The sequence below is a fragment of the Cucurbita pepo genome, chromosome LG18, assembly GCF_002806865.2.
Source record: "Cucurbita pepo subsp. pepo cultivar mu-cu-16 chromosome LG18, ASM280686v2, whole genome shotgun sequence".
Classification (NCBI taxonomy): domain Eukaryota; kingdom Viridiplantae; phylum Streptophyta; class Magnoliopsida; order Cucurbitales; family Cucurbitaceae; genus Cucurbita; species Cucurbita pepo.
Window position 1 is genome coordinate 6,232,616 of NC_036655.1, and position 17,474 is coordinate 6,250,089.

A 17,474-nucleotide genomic window follows, 5' to 3' on the forward strand; every position below is an offset into this window, starting at 1 on the left:
ATATGGGCCTTTGATGGGCTTGTAAATAACTTGAAGCCCATTTCCCCTAAATGGGCCCAAAACTAACTCGGCCCATTTATCATACCCACTCCGCTTTTCTTGCTTGGTCTTTTGCCGCACATTTTTTCATTTTTTTTTAATTATTTTAAAAACATTAAATAGATATTAAGAAACAGTTATATACAGTTTGAATTAACAATTTATCATAAAATTACACGTATTAATTTATTAAAAAAAGTCAAATATTAGAATTGAAAACCCACCAAATATAAAATATTCTTAATAAAGCTTAAAAATAAATAAATAAATAAATAAAAGGAAGAAGGAAACAAAATTATTGACGGGTATCATTCCTTTGGTATTATTAAATTTTTAAAGACCACAAGGATTGGTCGGCTATGGAGGGGAGCCCACCGTGGCACGCTAGAATTGGGCGGTATTATAACCGTTGGCCATCACCACCAACGGATAACGACCTTTTGAAAAACTCTCCCGTATCTTTTTTTGTGTCCCTATGAAAAAGCAACTATTTTGTCCCCCTTGGAACTATGGTTATCAATTTTGAGTAATCATGGATATGCCACTGTGGGTCGAACCTGTCGGTCTGATTTTGATTTTGTTGAAGATTCTTGTTCTCGAATTTTGAAAATTTAAAAGGAAATCCACGTAGTTATGATTATTTATCGATCGTGCATTTTTAACGATTTTTGAAAATTAATAAATTAAATTATAGAAAACATCTATAATTTCGCTTAAATTTCTTTAATATTTTATTTTAAAAATACTATTTTAAAAAATAAAAACAGGACAAAAATCATTAATATTTATTTAAAAAATAATTCATAAAGACAATTTAGGGAATTAATATTGAATAAGAAAAAGAAAATTAGGGTATTAAAATTGATATAAAGCATTTTATTTATTTATTTATTGGAAGTTGCCGTGTTTGGTTTCAAGATAAGACAGCACTTTTGTTTATTTTCCTCTTAAAATCACTACTTTTACTTATATATATATATATATATATATATATATATATATATATATATTTTGTATATTATTAATCATATATTGACTTTTGTATTGAAATTAATGGCAACAACTTTTTCCCCTTCTAATGTATTAACCCTTAATTCTCCAATTGTCACCAACTTCTAACTTCGAATTACTATCATATGCGTTTAAAAGGTATGATATGAATATCATTTTTGTTATTAAAAAAATTTAAATCTTTTCTTCATTGAATATTAAAAATTAATTTTATCGAAGAAATTAGTTAAGATGAAAGTAGATTTAAACTCAAATAAGTACAACATCAGCTTATCATTGGGTCGATCCAATTTAATATTAATTTGTAAAAAATTAGGAAAAACTTCGAGGGAAAATGATCATTAGTATATAAGTAAAAATAATTATCTTCATTAGTACTAGGTTTTTTTTGGGTGAACCAAAAGCAAAGTCAGGATATTATGCACGAAGTTGATAATATCATATTATTGTAGAGATAGATAAAGGTTATGTTATTATATCATCGAGTATCATATGTTGAACACAACTTTTTGTGAGAAACATTTGCACTCTTTATTGACATCAACGGAAAAAAATATTACTAGACACTCTGTAAGATACTATTATACTTTACTACTTGCCACTGCTTGGAATTTTTTGGGATGAAAACTTTGGTAGGATGAGGGGTATTTACAGTAGAGACTAGACAATTTATTCATAAAATACGTAGACAATCCGTTCATACAATTATTAGACTTGACCCTAGTGAACTAGTGAATTTCTTATATTGAGAATAACGTAAGTTTAATGAATTATGTTTGATCGATTATTTAAATAGGTTAGGAATTTTGACGATGAAGAAAAAATATTAATCACAAAATGTTGATGTGTCTAGAACCGGTGTGGTGGGCAGGAGTTTTGGACGTCATAATCTTGATGTGTCTAAAACGCGTGTGGTAGCCATTTTAAAAACAACTCAAGAACATGCTTGCTTTTGCCTACAAAGGGAAGCAATGCCGTTGGCCCGTTGGGACAAATAAAAATATGTTTATTGTATAAATCAATACAACTTTAAAATATATACAGTAATTTAAATGGTGGGTATCCATTTTCTTGCAAATCCCACGCTTGTCCATATCAGAGCGCGCCCTCCTCTGATCTGTAGCGTCCATAAACGCCGTTTTCTTATTCAATGATCGAGTGGACTCTGATTTGGCTTTCATTTTTGTAATTTTTCACTCCTTCTTTCCTCTCTACATATTCTCGACTTGGTTTCCCCCTGAAAATCGCTGCAATTCCTGTCGGTGAGTTCATCTTCTTGTTCTTCTCTTTCATGGCGGTTTTCTTAGATCTCTGTTCTCAAAACCTTTGAAATTCGAAACCCCTTTTGTGTTTATTGGAAATCGTTAACAAAATCGGCGAAACTAAAGACCCCTTTAGCTTGTTTCTGGTAAATCATTAACAAAAAGGTTGAAAGAAGCAACACATTTAGCCTGGTTTTAGGAAATTATTTGACGGTTTGATTTCATTGGAGTTTTCTTTTCCTTTTAGTTTCTTTTCTTGCACGAAACCCTCTCTGCAACTCGTTTCTGATGTCCATTTCTTTTGTATTTATGATTCGAGCGATTGTAGATCGACCCATCTCGGTCTTTGGTTGAGGATTATTTGGATTAGCAGAGCCTAGTGGTGTTTACAGAGTTCTTCAGGGAGGTTTCAATGGCGGAAAGTGGTTCAGAAACTGAGATGGAACGTGTAAAAGAAGGGCATGGAGGTGGTCAACAGCTCCTACAGACGCTTTATTCAGAGCTTGATAAAGAACGAGAAGCCTCAGCCACTGCAGCAAGTGAAGCCCTATCGATGATTCTGCGTTTGCAAGGAGAAAAGGCTGCTTTGAAGATGGAAGCAAGTCAATATCAAAGAATGGCAGAGGAGAAGCTTTGCCATACTCAAGAGTATCTTGCTGGTTTTGAAGATATGATATATCAAAAAGAAATGGAAATCGCTTCTCTTGAATTTCAAGTGCAGGCTTATAGGTACAAACTCTTGAGCTTGGATTGCCCTGATTTGGGTTCTTGTGAACCCAGATTTGCTGATAAGTTCTTGCTTCAAAACAAGGATTTGGTCACTAATGGAGTCAGTAATGGAGAAATTGGTGTAAGTGGCTATGTGAGAAGAGCAAAGTCTCTGCCTCTGACTCAACTTGATGAATTGTATTATAGAAAATCTGTTGCAGAAATGGAGAGATTTGAGATTCTTACACCGGATAGCTGCCCGAGTATCGTGGAACGTTCGAACTGCTGTTCGTCGAAACCGATCGAGATGTTAGATGAACAAATAAAAGAGATATCTGATTCTAAAGGGAGTGGTGAAGATAGATCCAAAAGTTTGAATGGTGGGAGTGTTGTTAGCCATTCAAGGATTCAAGATCATCCTGATGTTGTAAGCCCCAAAAGTTGTGGTTTGTCAACTGTTCAAGATATTTTCGAGATCCCAGAGGCGAACCAAGCTTGTCAAACTCGGATCCAACCACAGGAGAAGTCGATTTTCGAAGGCGAAAATCGACTAGGAAAGCCAGACCCAGTACTGATTGAACCATTCAAACAGCACCATAAAGATGTGGAGCAAACCAGAACAAAGAAAGCTTCTAGTTGCAAAAGCCAGAAGAACAAATCATCAAAAGCAAGGAAAGTAAAAGCTGTAGGTTCCAGTACGATTCCTGTTCAGGAACAAATCGACGAAATCGTTGCTGAATCTCAACCTTTTCAGCAACTTTGTCGTGCAACGTATCAGCTCGAACAGAATATAGACAGTATAAGACAAGAGATTAGTACTGCAAAGGTGGAAGAGATGAAACTGCTGAAGGAGATACAAGAACAGCTGAATTCTATTCAATCTGAGATGAGAAGTTTGAAAACCGAGCAGCGCCCGGAACCGGATAACGCGATGTTCGACCTTCTGCAAGAGGTATAGCCTATACTCTCCTTTCCTTATCCATTAAGATGCAAAACCATTGATTAATATATACTGAAAAAGACCATATTTTGAATGGACAGGCAATGGTGTACTTCTGGTTTTGATTAAGCACTGTGTTCTGTTCTAGCTTGACAGCAGCAGCCTACAGCCCTGAGAAGCTTAACAAAAGAGTTTCGGTTTTGACTGAGATTTATTGATGATATTCTGATTTAGTGTGCGTTGGATTTGAGTTCATAGAATGTATAAAAGACTGTATAGAACAGATTCTATACTGTATATAAATCAGTACATGACAGGAGTGAAGCAGCATGTCGTTAGCAGAAATCTATGTAGTTGTTACTTCATCATTTGCCTCTAATTCTTTTGTGAAATACAGTTGTGTTTGTCCTACAGTTCTTCGTTTTATTTGTGAGATAGAGATGCCGATTTCTTCATGTAAGAGACAATGACCCTCTTTGTATTTTCACAATAGTATGATATTGACTAATCTGGGTATGAACCTTATTACTTTTTTTTCTCCATCTAATTTCGTATCCTTACAAACAGTTGTTCTTACTTATATATGCACGATCCTTCTATTATCTAGTGTGAGACTTGGATCGCATTTTCGACTAACGTAGAATCACTTGAAAAGACACAAAATCACGTAACTCTTCCCCTGGAGTCGAGCTTAATAATAATTAAAAAAAATTCAAAATTTTCGTCGATATGTCAAACGTTTTTGTATCTTTATGGGTTCGATACCGACATGGTGGGTGAATCGAAATTTTCATAATTTATAAAAAAAATTAACAAAAGGATAACTGTTCTAATATTAAAATTCATTATGATATCCATACATGCTTCTGTCATGATGTCAGTTGATGTCAATATTAATGGGCTTGGCATCTGAGGCCCAGAAAGCTTAGCCCATTTGTCGGCCCAATTTTTAGTCAGGCCCATACAGACAGCCCAATAGGCTTGCGCGGTAATTTTGCAAGCCCAAAATCAACTTTGATTCTCAAAACCTAAACCTTAAATAAATAAATAAAAGGCAATATAATAATAAATACCTTTTTACTTTAATAAATAAACTTTATAAAATTATTTTTATTATAAAATAATGGGAAATTTATGTCGACAATTTCGGACTATGCATTTTTAACCTCACACGACCACACGATTTTCACGTAAAAAAAAATATAAATAATTTGAGAAAATGGACTTTTTTTTAAAAAAAAACTATTATTATTTATTTAAAAAGGAAAAAGAAAAGAAAATTAGGTGTTATGAACTTTAAGAAGTGGCAACGCATCCCAACCCAATAGCCCGTTTCCAAGAAACAACACATTTGTATTGGGATTATGATTCGGTTGACAAAACCCTAAATCTAAATAATATCTTTTAAATTAATAAACATTACAATTCCATTGGTTATTATTATTATTATTATTATTATTATTATTATTATTGTTTTACTACTAATCATGATTAATTAGTCTCAAAGTAATTTGAATCATAGGACATTTAATATTTTTAATCTAAATTTAATCCACTTCTTTTTTAAATTGTTCACACGTGATAAAATCCAATTGGTCAAAAGTACAAAAGTCAAAGCCCACTGGCGCCAAGTGATCATCCACAAGTCAACGGCGGTTAGGCCCCAAAATTTTCAAATAAATTGACACTGCTCCTTCTCCAATTCATCTCTTCGTGGAACCCTTTTGTCTCTGTTTCATCAATGGGGGTTCTGTGCGAGCTCCCTTTTCTGTGCTTCATTTTTCTTCTCTTCAATGGAGCATTTGGCAGCCTTGAAGATGACCACCACAACAGAGCGGCATTGCTTGCTTTCAAAAATGGGGTTTCCTCTGACCCAAAAGACCATCTTCAAAATTGGAGTTTAGATTCAAAGCTTCATTTGTGTAACTGGACGGGGATTGAGTGCAACAATCGCACCCACCAAGTTGTTTCCATTGTTCTTTCTGGTACCTCGATTGGAGGCACCGTTTCTCCATTTCTATCCAATCTTTCTTCCTTGATGATTCTTGATTTATCTGAGAATTTCTTTGAAGGTCAAATCCCCAAGGAATTGGGTTCTCTGGTTCATCTTCAGCAACTGGACTTGAAAGGGAATTTACTCACAGGAAAAATCCCCACAGAGCTTCAAAATCTTAACCAATTGGAGTATCTTAATTTGGGTGGCAACAGGCTTGAAGGGCAGATTCCTGAGCTGCTGTTCTGTAATGGGTCGAGCTCTCCATTGAGGTATATTGACCTGTCGAACAATTCTTTAAGTGGGAACATACCTTTGAACGATGGGTGTGAGCTGAAAGATTTGGTGAAGTTTCTGCTATGGTCTAACAAGCTGGAGGGTCGTGTTCCAGCAGCTCTTTTGAACTCAACGAAGTTGAAATGGCTGGATTTGGGGTCAAATAAGCTGAGTGGGGAGTTGCCTGTTATGAACATGCCATCTTTGGTGTATGTTTACTTGTCTGATAATGAATTTATCAGCCATGATGGGAACTCAAATCTTGAGCCGTTTTTTGCTTCTTTCTTCAATTCTTCAAAGCTTCAAGAGATTAGTTTAGCTAGCAATCATCTTGGTGGAGAAATTCCTTCTATTATTGGTGATCTCCATGTCAATCTCTCAGAGCTTCATTTGAGTGATAATCTCATCCATGGCTCAATTCCTCCTTCCATTTTAAACCTCACAAACCTTACTGTTTTGAACTTGTCTGGTAATGTTTTGAATGGAACCATTCCTTTTGAGGTTGGAAGATTAAGGAAGCTTGTTAATATTCACCTCTCCAGGAATTTACTCTCTGGTGAAATCCCATCTTCTCTTGGTGAGATTCAGCCTCTGAGTTATATTGATTTTTCAAGCAACGAGCTGTCTGGTTCTGTTCCTGAAACCTTGGCTAATCTTTCACAGTTGAGACAGCTATGGCTTTATGGAAACAAGCTCTCAGGAACAATCCCACCAAGTTTGGGAAAATGTACCAATTTAGATTTCTTAGATCTTTCCAGCAATCAGATTTCTGGTGTTATTCCTAGTGAAATTGCTGTGAGGACCATGAAGTTTTATATGAACCTGTCAAGAAACCATTTACATGGACCATTGCCATGGGAGCTTAGCAAAATGGACATGGTGCTTGCCATTGACTTGTCCTCCAACAATCTCTCTGGCCCAATTCCATCCCAGCTTGGGAACTGCATAGCACTGGAGCACCTCAATTTGTCTTTCAACTCCTTTGATGGGTCTTTACCAGTTTCCATTGGCCAAATGCCTTATCTTCAAACGCTTGATGTTTCTTTCAACCAATTGATTGGAAACATTCCCGACAGTATTCAGACATCTTCAACTCTCAAGCAGCTCAACTTGTCTTTTAACAGATTTTCAGGTCGAGTTCCAAACAATGGGGTGTTTTCATGGCTGACATTGTCTTCTTTCCTTGGTAATAATGGTCTTTGTGGCTCAATCAAAGGCTTGCCCAAGTGTAGGGAAAGACATAAGCTCTATAAGTTGCTGCCAATTCTGTTGTGTTCTTTGGCAGTTTTTGTACTTTTCATTACTGGGATTGTCTTCGTATTCCGGCCGAAAACGAGAATGAATCGTTTCGGTTTGAATCGGAGGGGTTCGAAAGAATATGAACAACAAACTACAGATTGGAAGGAGGTGGAATATCCAAGAATCTCGTACAGACAACTGGTGGATGCTACTGATGGATTCAGCTCTTCCAGCTTGGTTGGGACAGGAAGATTTGGGGAAGTCTACAAAGGAATTCTACCGGACAAGACAATGATTGCTGTCAAAGTTTTGAAGCCAATAAGAACAGCAGGTGATGTCTCAGGAAGCTTTAAAAGAGAATGTCAAGTGCTGAAAAGAACAAGGCATAGAAATTTGATCAGGATTATAACCACTTGTAGCAGACCAGATTTCAATGCTCTTGTTCTTCCATTGATGTCAAATGGGAGCTTGGAAAGCTATCTGTATCCTAATGGGTTAGGATTGAGTATTCATAAGCTAGATTTGGTTGAAATGGTGAGGATTTGCAGTGATGTGGCTGAAGGTGTGGCCTATCTGCATCATCACTCACCGGTTAGAGTGGTGCATTGTGATATTAAACCAAGCAACATTCTTCTTGACGATGACATGACTGCTGTGGTCACTGATTTTGGAATTTCAAGACTGATCATTGGAGGAGGAGAAGCTAACAATCTTTCTCCTTATGGAAACGAGTCAACTTCCTTCAGTTCAACTCATGGTTTGTTATGTGGGTCTGTTGGCTACATAGCTCCAGGTGAATAACCACTCAATTTCTACTCGATTCCATACTGGTTGGAGAGGGGAACGAAGCATTCCATATAAGGATGATGGGATACGTAAGGGGCTAAAGCGGACAATATCTGTTAGTGGTGGGCTTGGGCTGTTACAAATGGTATCAGAGCCAAACACTGGGCGATGTGCCAACGTGGACGCTGGACTTCAGGGGGATGGATTGTGAGATCCTACTTCAGTTGGAGAGGGGAACGAAGCATTCCTTACAAGGGTGTGGAAACCTCTCCCTAGCAGACGCGTTTTAAAATCGTGAGGCTGATGGGATACGTAACGGGCTAAAGCGGACAATATCTGCTAGCGGTGGGCTTGGGCTGTTACAAATGGTATCAGGGCCAGACACCGGGCAGTGTGTCAACGAGAACGCTGGACCCCCAAGTGGGATGGATTGTGAGATCCCACATCGATTTGAGAGAGGAACGAAGTATTCCTCATAAGGGTGTGGAAACCTCTCCCTAACAGACGCGTTTTAAAATTGTGAGACTGACGGTGATACGTAACGGGTCAAAACAGATAATATCTACTCGACAGTAGTTATCATGCTAGGATGAGAATTAATCTTATTAACATTTTTGTTTGCATTTGGGAATGCAGAATATGGAATAGGAGAACGTCCATCAACTGAAGGAGATGTGTTTAGTTTTGGAGTTCTTCTATTAGAAGTTGTGACAGGAAAGCGTCCAACTGATCATCATTTCCAACAAGGTTCAGGCCTACATGAATGGGTAAAAAGCCACTACCCTCACAAGCTTGAGGACATAGCCAACGAAGCAATGAAAAGATACGACCTTCCAAGGCCAAACGTTACAGAACAATCTCCCAAACTGCAATGCCAAATTCTATTCGAGTTGATCGAGCTTGGTATCATGTGCACACAGTACACTCCATCGTCCAGGCCAAGCATGGTCGACGTAGCTCACGAAATGACACGTTTAAAGGAGCATCTCTCAAACTCTTTATCATTATGGATTCCAGAACCTGGTCCTAACAAACATGAAGGTTGCTGATTAAACACCAAATGATTTAGCAGTTTGGTAATGTGTTCTTAAGAAAGTCAGCTGAAAACTGATATTAGAACCTAAATAATGTCATCACCAAATTGAAAAGCCACTTTATGAATGGATCTTCAACCAATCTGTTGCCCAGACAATATCCAAAAATATCTATTAAAGAAATAGAGTCGTGTTTGGAAAAAGGCAGCACATGAGGGTATTGGTGCCAACATAATTTAATGTCTCTTTTAACCTACCATTCAGATGGAATGAGCAATATAGATTGTAGATTATGTACTAAGTGGAGGATCATAAAAATTCTTTGTATCATCTTCCAGCATAATGATTATCTCCACTTTTGAACTTTGCACTTAAATTAATCACTCACTTCCACTTGACCAAAAACTGAGTATACCATGATGTTTGCCTCAGTTAGGTCCAAATCCTGTGGTGAAAGAATTTAGATTTGCTGTAAGTGTAAAAACAATCTCTAAATTTGATTACAGATACGATGGTGAGTCAACGTTTCCTGTTCTTGAGCTTCATGGCCAGTCTGGAATAGTTTTTTAAGATTGAATCAGAATCTCTCCTCTTCGAAGCAGCAGCCTAAGTCAAAGCTAGCAGATATTGTCCACTTTGATCCGTTACGTACCCCGTCAGTTGCTAGGGAGAGGTTTCCACACCCTTATAAGGAATGTTTCGTTTCCCTCTCCAACCGTGTGGGATCTCACAATCCACCTGCTTGGAGGCTTAGCGTCTTCACTGGCACACTGCTCGGTGTCTGGCTTTGATACCATTTCTAACCGTCCAAACCCATCGCTAACAAAATATTGTCCACTTTTGTGATATCCCACATTGGTTGGGGAGGAGAATGAAACACCGTTTATAAGGGTGTGGAAACCTTTTCTTAGCAAATGCGTTTTAAAGCCTTGAGGGGAAGCCCGAAAGGGAAAGCCCAAAGACGACAATATCTACTAGCGGTGGGCTTGGGTCGTTATAGCTTTGGCTCGTTGCGGTTTGCCGTCAGCCTCACGGTTTTAAAAACATCTACTAGGGAGAGGTTTTCACACCCTTATAAGGAATGTTTTGTTTCCCTCTCTAACCGACGTGGGATCTCACAATAAAAGTACTTAAAGTCTGTCAGACCGCCTTGCAACCAACCCAGTAGATAGACTCTACCAAGAACGATCCTCTAAACTGCAGGATCGAAGCCTGTTGAGCCATTAATCTCACACTCTAGCCACGGAGCAGTGGTTCATCCACCAGACTTCGGTTCTTGGCTCCTTAGAATTCAATGACACATTTTTACAACCTATAGAACATATTCTATTGAAGTAAGGTCGTGGGCCTCCACATCAATTGGAGAGGAGAACGAAGCATTTCTTATATGGGTGTAGAAACCTCTCCCTAGTATACTAGACACGTTTTAAAACTGTGAGGCTAACGGCGACACGTAATGAATCAAAGTGGACAATATCTACTAGTAGTGAACTTGACTTAAGCTATCCAGTTCTTGTGTTAAAGATTTAACATTGCACGTACAGAACAAAGTTTGATTACCAAGTTAAGTGTGAATGAGAAGACTCGTAAAGGAAGTCAACTTCTGATGCATATCTGCACTCAACAAACTCTATTCTACCACATTTTTACTTTGAGCACGAGTTGCGTCGTCATTGGTTAATTTCTCGTCTCGTCGTAGATTTAGAGTCGTCGTATCGTTGCAATCTTATCTAGCTACAAACTCATGAGTTAGGTAAGATTCCACTAGAATACAAATCTATGTTTTAAAAAGTATTTGAAGGGAAACATTCAAATCACAATCGTTCTGTCATTGAAATGAAGTCTATTACTTGGAGGAACCAACTTTTTCAACAAAAGTACATAAGATATATCCTCTATAACAGCATCCAACACAACCCTATTCATTTGGTTGACTTTTTTATGTCTTTATTTTGACTTTTTGACAAGATTAGTCAACCAATATTATCTTTAGCTCATTGCCCTAGTTCATCTCTGTGTTGCAATTATGAGGTAACCCAAGTAAGTTCCGGGAGAAATTTTCTTGGAACAGCTCAACTCCATCGCTAGTTAATATTCAATAATGTTCTTTTTGGACTTTTCTCTCAAGATTTTTAACATATGTCTGCTTGGGAGAGATTTTCACACCTTTATAAAAAATGTTTCGTTCTTCTCCTCAACCGATGTGAGATCTCACAATCCACCCCCTTCAGGACCCAGTGTTCTCGTTGGCATTCGTTCTTCTCTTCAATTGACGTGGGATCTCATAATCGGCTGGGGAGAAGAACGAAACATTCTTTATAAGTGTATGAAAACTTTGAAGGGAAAACCCAAAGAAAACAATATCTTATTTTCAAGTTGTTTGCACGTTGGTTTAGTTCATGAAACAGCAGAGAAGGCAGGAGTTCTTACACATACTCTATATGAGAATCAACACCAGAATAGACATGATCATATAGATTCAAACTTCATCATCGCATTCTTGCTAACTTGAAATGGGGCATGTCTGGTTTTGAGCATAAGATCTTTCTGGAGATAATGGTGGAAGGTTCTTACATAAGAAACTTTTAAGCAAAAGAAGATTATGGTTGAGAAATAGAAGATGATGAGTACTGGAGAAATAGATAAATTGCAATGGAGGCTTAAAGTAGGGGCAAATGATATCAAATTTTGCACAATGCTCATTCCACTGACAACAAGAAAGGCTACCCATTATAGATTTGTGTAGCAAACCCAAAGAGGTAGGTAGAACTGTCATGTCTATCCATGATAGCAACCTCATGGATGACATTTACTTCAATATCTCCATCATAACTGAGTTTACAGTGAGATGGGCCTCAATATCTTGGATTGTTCATCAAAATTTAGGGATAAACCAAAAGGGATCTTGAACCAAGATGGGTAAAAGTCTGAAGTTGTTGAACTAACCAAGGAGAGTTATCCAATTATGTTATGAAAGCCCATCAAAATTCAAAATTTACACTCCAACATGGTTGGCTAAATTCCACTATTCCTCGACTTTACACACGTGGATTATTGTTGTTATTTTGTATTTGTATTCTTTGTTTGTTTGTTTGTTTTTTTTTCTTTAAACTTAATAGTAGTTTAGGAACACAAAGTCAATAATTACTCGAGATCTCAATTTTGAATTTTGTATATGACGTATCTTCGTTGCATTCAATATTTTAAAAGTAGGGGCGTATTTATATGACTCGAGAATTCAGTCAATCATGACACTATTGGTTGAGTTAGATTTTCTTTTTTTTATTATTTAAGTTGGATTGAATTTTTTAAAAATAGAAAAATTTGAGTTGACTTACAAATTGACATTTTTTTAGTTAACCCAAATTATTAACTTAATATGTATTATAAATTCTATTGAAGTCATGTTGTAAATGTTGGACGATGAAAGTACTACGTCTGAAATGATCCTAAGTTTATAATCAAGGAATAATATTCCAATGGTATATGAGACCTTTTGGGGAAGCCTAAAGTAAAACGACGAGAGTTTATAATCAGGACAATATCATACCATTGTGAAGAGCCGTGACAAGGACACAAAAATTACATGTTCAAAAGGAAAAATGTATTCCCCATATACATCTTAGCTTAGCTAGCCTAAAATTACAAGATGACAAACAAATCCAAGAACAAAACGAATTAGTTTGAGTTGATGACACCATATTTGAAAACAATGGATCAGCAACCTTCATTTACAGATGAGAGGAACCGCCATGGATGTAGTCCAGCCGCCTCATTGGCGTCACCGTCTGGTATACAGAGAAGACAACGAATGTGAGAGATATTCCTTCAAACGCGTCATTTCTTGAGCCACATTCACCATGGTGGGCCTCATTGCGGGGCTGAACTGAGTACACATCAGCCCCATTTCTATAACCTCCACTATCACTTCTCGCCATAGCCGCTTGCAAGGCCTTGGCCCTCCTTCCGCCGCCGCTGCCGCCCTGCAGTATCTGTCCATTGCGTCGTCCACTATGGGGTCCAGCCTATCTGGGTATTGACTTTTGACCCATCCCTGCAGCCCTGCTCCTTGCGCGAAAAAGTCATCTGTTGGACGCTTCCCTGTTATGAGTTCTAACAGAAGCACCCCGTAACTGAACACGTCCCCCTCTGTTGACGCCCGTTTTCCTAGTCCGTACTCTGCATTCAAATTTAGAGAAGGAAGATAAGAGTTTAGGACTACTAATCAACCAATAAGAACGTGAGATCCCACGTTTGTCTGTCGTGAAGAGAACTAAGCATTGGAAAAACTCGAAGTGGACAATATCGGTTAGCTTTGGGATTGGGCTGTTACAAATGATATTAGAGCCGATGTACCAAGAGGCTGAGTCCTGAAGGATGGTGGACACTAGGCGGTGTGCCAGTAGGACATTGGTTTCGAAGGGGTGTATTGAGGGGTTCCACATCAATTGAGAGGAAACGAGTAGCAACAAGGACGTTTGGCCCCGAAGGAAGGTGGATTGTGAGATCCCACGTAAGGCAGGAGAGCGATGTACCAGTAGGACGCTAGGTCTCGAAGGGGATGGATTGAGGGATTCCATATCGATTGGAGAGGAAGCGAGTGACAACAAGGACATTAAGCCTCGAAAGAAGGTGGATTGTGAGGTCCTACATAGGTTGGGCACAAGAACGAATCATTTTTATAAGGGTGTGAAAACCTCCTCCTAGCGGACACCTTTTAAAATCTTGAGGGAAACCTCAACGAAGACAATATCTACTAGTGGGACAGCTCAAATAAGACAATATCTACTATGAGTGAAAACTACGAATAGAACAATATCGTAAGTAATGGGTTGGTTAGTAAACTTACCAGGAGCTATGTAACCAACAGACCCACAAAGCAAGCCATGAGTGGAACTGAAGGAAGCTGAATCTTGTTGAGAAGCAGCACCATTATTATCATTATCATGATTGTCTTCTCCACCGCTCACTAATCTGGCAATGCCAAAATCAGTGACCAAAGCAGTCATGTCCTCATCAAGAAGAATATTACTAGGTTTAAGGTCACAATGCACCACTCTAACCGGCGAATGGTGGTGCAAATACGCCACTCCTTCAGCCACATCGCTGCAAATACTCACCACTTGAACCAAATCAATCTTACACCAACTGGGTCCTTCCCCCTGCCTTGGATACAGGTGACTTTCCAAGCTCCCATTCGACATCAATGGAAGAACAAGAGCCTTAAAATCCGGCCGGCTGCAAGTCGTTATAATCTTCATCAAATTCCTATGCCTTGTTCTTCTCAAAACTTGACATTCTCTTTTAAAACTCCCTGAAATTTCCCCTGCTGTTCTTAATGGATTCAAAACTTTGACAGCGATTTTGGTGTTGTCCGGTAGAGTTCCCTTATACACATCTCCAAATCTCCCCGACCCAATTAGGCTGGAGGAGCTGAATCCGCCGGTGGCTTCCACTAGCTGCCCGTATGAGATTCTTGGGTACTTCCTCTCTTTTCTCTCTGTTTCCTGTTCTTCATGTTCTTCTTCTAAATCCCTTTTGTTGAAAACTGCAAATCGTTCTCTCATTTTTGTTCTCACAGCTGCAAACGAGATCCCAATCATGCAGAACACAAAGGCTGCTGAAGAAGACATGAGAATCGACAGTATACGGCGCTTGTGTTTCTCCCTGCATTTTGGTAGGCCATTGATTGACCCACATAGACCATTATTCCCTTGGAAAGATGATATTGTCAGCCATGAAAACACCCCCTCGTTTGGGACTTTCCCAGAAAGCTTATTGAAAGAAACATCGAGCGTTCGGAGATATTGAAGTTGGCTGATTGAAACAGGCAAAGGCCCATCAAAGGAGTTATCAGAAAGATTGAGGCTTTCAAGCGCAACGCAGCTTCCAAGCTGCGATGGAATTGGGCCTGAGAGATTGTTGGAGGACAAGTCAATAGCAAGGACCATGTCCATTTTGCTAAGCTCCAATGGCAAAGGCCCATGTAAATGGTTGCTTGAAAGATTCAAATAGAGTTTCAAGCTTCTCAATCCTGCAACTTCAATGGGAAGAACCCCTGAAATTTGATTGCTAGAAAGGTCCAAAATCTCCAAGTTGGTGCATTTCCCGAGGCTTGATGGGATTGTACCTGAGAGATTATTGGCATAAAGAAGCAATTTTCTCAACTGGGAAAGATTCGCCAAAGCCTCTGGAATAGAACCGGAGAGGTTGTTTCTAGACAAATCAAGAAGACCCAAGCGGGGGATTTCGCCCAGAGAAGATGGGATTTCACCGGAAAGTGAATTGTTCGACAAATAAAACCTCTCGAGATTGGTCAATCTGGAAAGCTCTGGAGGAATGGTTCCATTAAGAAGGTTACTTGAGAGGTTCAAAAGGGTTAGATTTCTAAGATTTGAAATGGAAGGAGGAATTGCACCATAGATACGATTATCATCTAAATGAAGCTGTGAAAGATTGTGATGAAGATCACCAATAATGGAAGGAATCTCTCCACCAAGACGGTTTCCAGCTAACTGAAGCTCTTGAAGATTTGAAGAATTCACTAAAGAAGCGAAAAAGGGTTGGAGATTTGAGTTATGATCATGGCTAATGAACTCATTATCAGGCAAGTAAAGGTACTGCAACAATGGCATTTTCAGAACAATCTCAGAAGGCAGCTCCCCTGTAAGCTTATTAGAACCCAAATCCAGCCATTTCAACTTGGTTGAATTTGATAGCGCCACAGGAACTTCCCCCTCCAATTTGTTTGACCAAAGCAAAAGACACATCAAATCCGTCAAAGGGCATTCATTCCTTAAAGGGATTTCGCCGCTCAATGAATTGTTGGAGAAATCTATGTATTTCAAGGACAAATTAGAACCATTGCAAAACAGAGGAATTTCCCCTTCGAGTTTGTTGCTACCCAGATCGAGAAACTCCAATTTCTGGAGAAACCCGAGCTCTGTGGGGATATTTCCTGTCAGGTGATTCCATGATAAGCTAAGTTGCTGGAGATTAACGAGAAAACCCAACTCCATTGGGATTGAACCTTCGAATGAGTTTCTTGAGAGGTCGAGAATTGTTAAGGCAGAGAGGTTGGACAGAGATGGAGAAATGGTGCCTTTGAGCGACATGTCGCTTAGATCAAGCTTTTGAATTTGTTGGGTTGAATTGTTGCATTGGATACCAACCCAGTTGCAGAAATGAAGCGTGGAAGATGATTTCCAATCCTTGAGATAGTTCTGTGGATCGGAAACAATCCCATTTCTGAAGGAAAGCAATGCTGCTATCTGAGGAGCGCCATTAACAGAGGCTTCTTCTTCTCCAGAAGCTCTGTTTTGTGAAAGAATTGCCAAGAACTGAAAGAATAAGACGCAGAATTTGCAGAGCTTCATGATTGAGTATGGAGTTTGAGTTGGAACAGGGAAGAGAGAGAGAGGGAGATGGGGGCGTTGATGAAACAGGGGGCATGAACAGGGGATTTAAGAAGGGTAGCAAAGGAATGTAAATGGCTAATAAAATAGTAGAGATCATATTTGACTCTAAAATTACTTTTTGTAACGAGTTGGAATTTTTATTTTCTATATAATTTTAAATTTTTAAAATTAAAAAGAAAAAAAAATATAATAAAAATATTTTATCCCAAAAATAAAAATAATAATATTACTGTGCCTAACAGCCGTTGAGGTAAGGGAAACAGGAGGCTTCGTTTCATATGGCGCTTGTGATGTTTGACTTTGACATGGATGAATGTGCGATGACCACGTGTGCAAATTACACACGCCGCGTAGGATAAGTTTAGGCTTTGAATAAATGTGGTGGCAAACACGTCATCACGAGCAGAACATGCCTAACCCTATTTTATTAAATAAATAAAATAAAAGAAATTATAAAAGGACAGCAAATTAAATAATTATTGAAAAGAAAAAGGGTAAAATGGTGGAAATGGGGGGGATGGGATTAGTGGATTATGTGCTGTTAACAAAAGATAATACGATTTTGTACTTTATAAAAAAATATAATACTAATTTAATTTCGGCTTAATATTGGGCCGGCTTGGTTTGTTTGGATTTTGGTATGTTTGTCGGCTGCTGATCTCAGCTGTAATCATCATAATTTTACCTACGTTTAATCTTTTTCTTTTTACTGTTCACTATTCTGAGTTTACCAAATTATTACCAAGTAATTACCTTGAGATTTTTTGT

The 17,474-nt window shown here is 38.4% G+C and overlaps 3 protein-coding genes and 1 non-coding gene across 4 annotated transcripts; 2 read left to right on the top strand and 2 right to left on the bottom strand.

Annotated features, from left to right (window-relative positions):
• Positions 1-2,121: 2,121 nt before the first annotated feature.
• Positions 2,122-4,494, top strand: LOC111779626. The gene is made up of 3 exons (XM_023659710.1): positions 2,122-2,312; positions 2,641-3,972; positions 4,062-4,494. Exons 2-3 carry the CDS (start codon positions 2,725-2,727, stop codon positions 4,083-4,085), a joined length of 1,272 nt encoding a protein of 423 aa, XP_023515478.1. The 5' UTR covers positions 2,122-2,312; positions 2,641-2,724; the 3' UTR covers positions 4,086-4,494.
• A 1,207-nt stretch (positions 4,495-5,701) lies between these two features.
• On the top strand, positions 5,702-9,303 carry LOC111780546 (putative leucine-rich repeat receptor-like serine/threonine-protein kinase At2g24130). The gene is made up of 2 exons (XM_023660972.1): positions 5,702-8,261; positions 8,891-9,303. The coding sequence occupies exons 1-2, from the start codon at positions 5,702-5,704 to the stop codon at positions 9,301-9,303; spliced, it is 2,973 nt and encodes a 990-aa protein (XP_023516740.1).
• A 1,119-nt stretch (positions 9,304-10,422) lies between these two features.
• Positions 10,423-10,632, bottom strand: LOC111780765. Its single transcript, XR_002812910.1, has one exon. It is a non-coding gene; the product is annotated as a small nucleolar RNA U3 (small nucleolar RNA).
• A 2,226-nt stretch (positions 10,633-12,858) lies between these two features.
• LOC111780114 (putative leucine-rich repeat receptor-like serine/threonine-protein kinase At2g24130) lies at positions 12,859-16,759 on the bottom strand. The gene is made up of 2 exons (XM_023660407.1): positions 14,138-16,759; positions 12,859-13,467 (listed from the first exon to the last, which is right to left on the bottom strand). The coding sequence occupies exons 1-2, from the start codon at positions 16,662-16,664 to the stop codon at positions 13,070-13,072; spliced, it is 2,925 nt and encodes a 974-aa protein (XP_023516175.1). The 5' UTR covers positions 16,665-16,759; the 3' UTR covers positions 12,859-13,069.
• Between the last annotated feature and the right edge of the window lie 715 nt (positions 16,760-17,474).

Excerpts from the sequence above, each read along its gene's own strand:
- LOC111779626 (XM_023659710.1), top strand. The coding sequence starts at position 2,725 with ATGGCGGAAAGTGGTTCAGAAACTGAGATGGAACGTGTAAAAGAAGGG. Across the intron at positions 3,973-4,061 it reads TGTTCGACCTTCTGCAAGAG|GCAATGGTGTACTTCTGGTT; the intron begins GTATAGCCTATA and ends TTGAATGGACAG.
- LOC111780546 (XM_023660972.1), top strand. The coding sequence starts at position 5,702 with ATGGGGGTTCTGTGCGAGCTCCCTTTTCTGTGCTTCATTTTTCTTCTC. Across the intron at positions 8,262-8,890 it reads TGTTGGCTACATAGCTCCAG|AATATGGAATAGGAGAACGT; the intron begins GTGAATAACCAC and ends TTGGGAATGCAG.
- LOC111780114 (XM_023660407.1), bottom strand. The coding sequence starts at position 16,664 with ATGAAGCTCTGCAAATTCTGCGTCTTATTCTTTCAGTTCTTGGCAATT. Across the intron at positions 13,468-14,137 it reads TGTTGGTTACATAGCTCCTG|AGTACGGACTAGGAAAACGG; the intron begins GTAAGTTTACTA and ends ATTTGAATGCAG.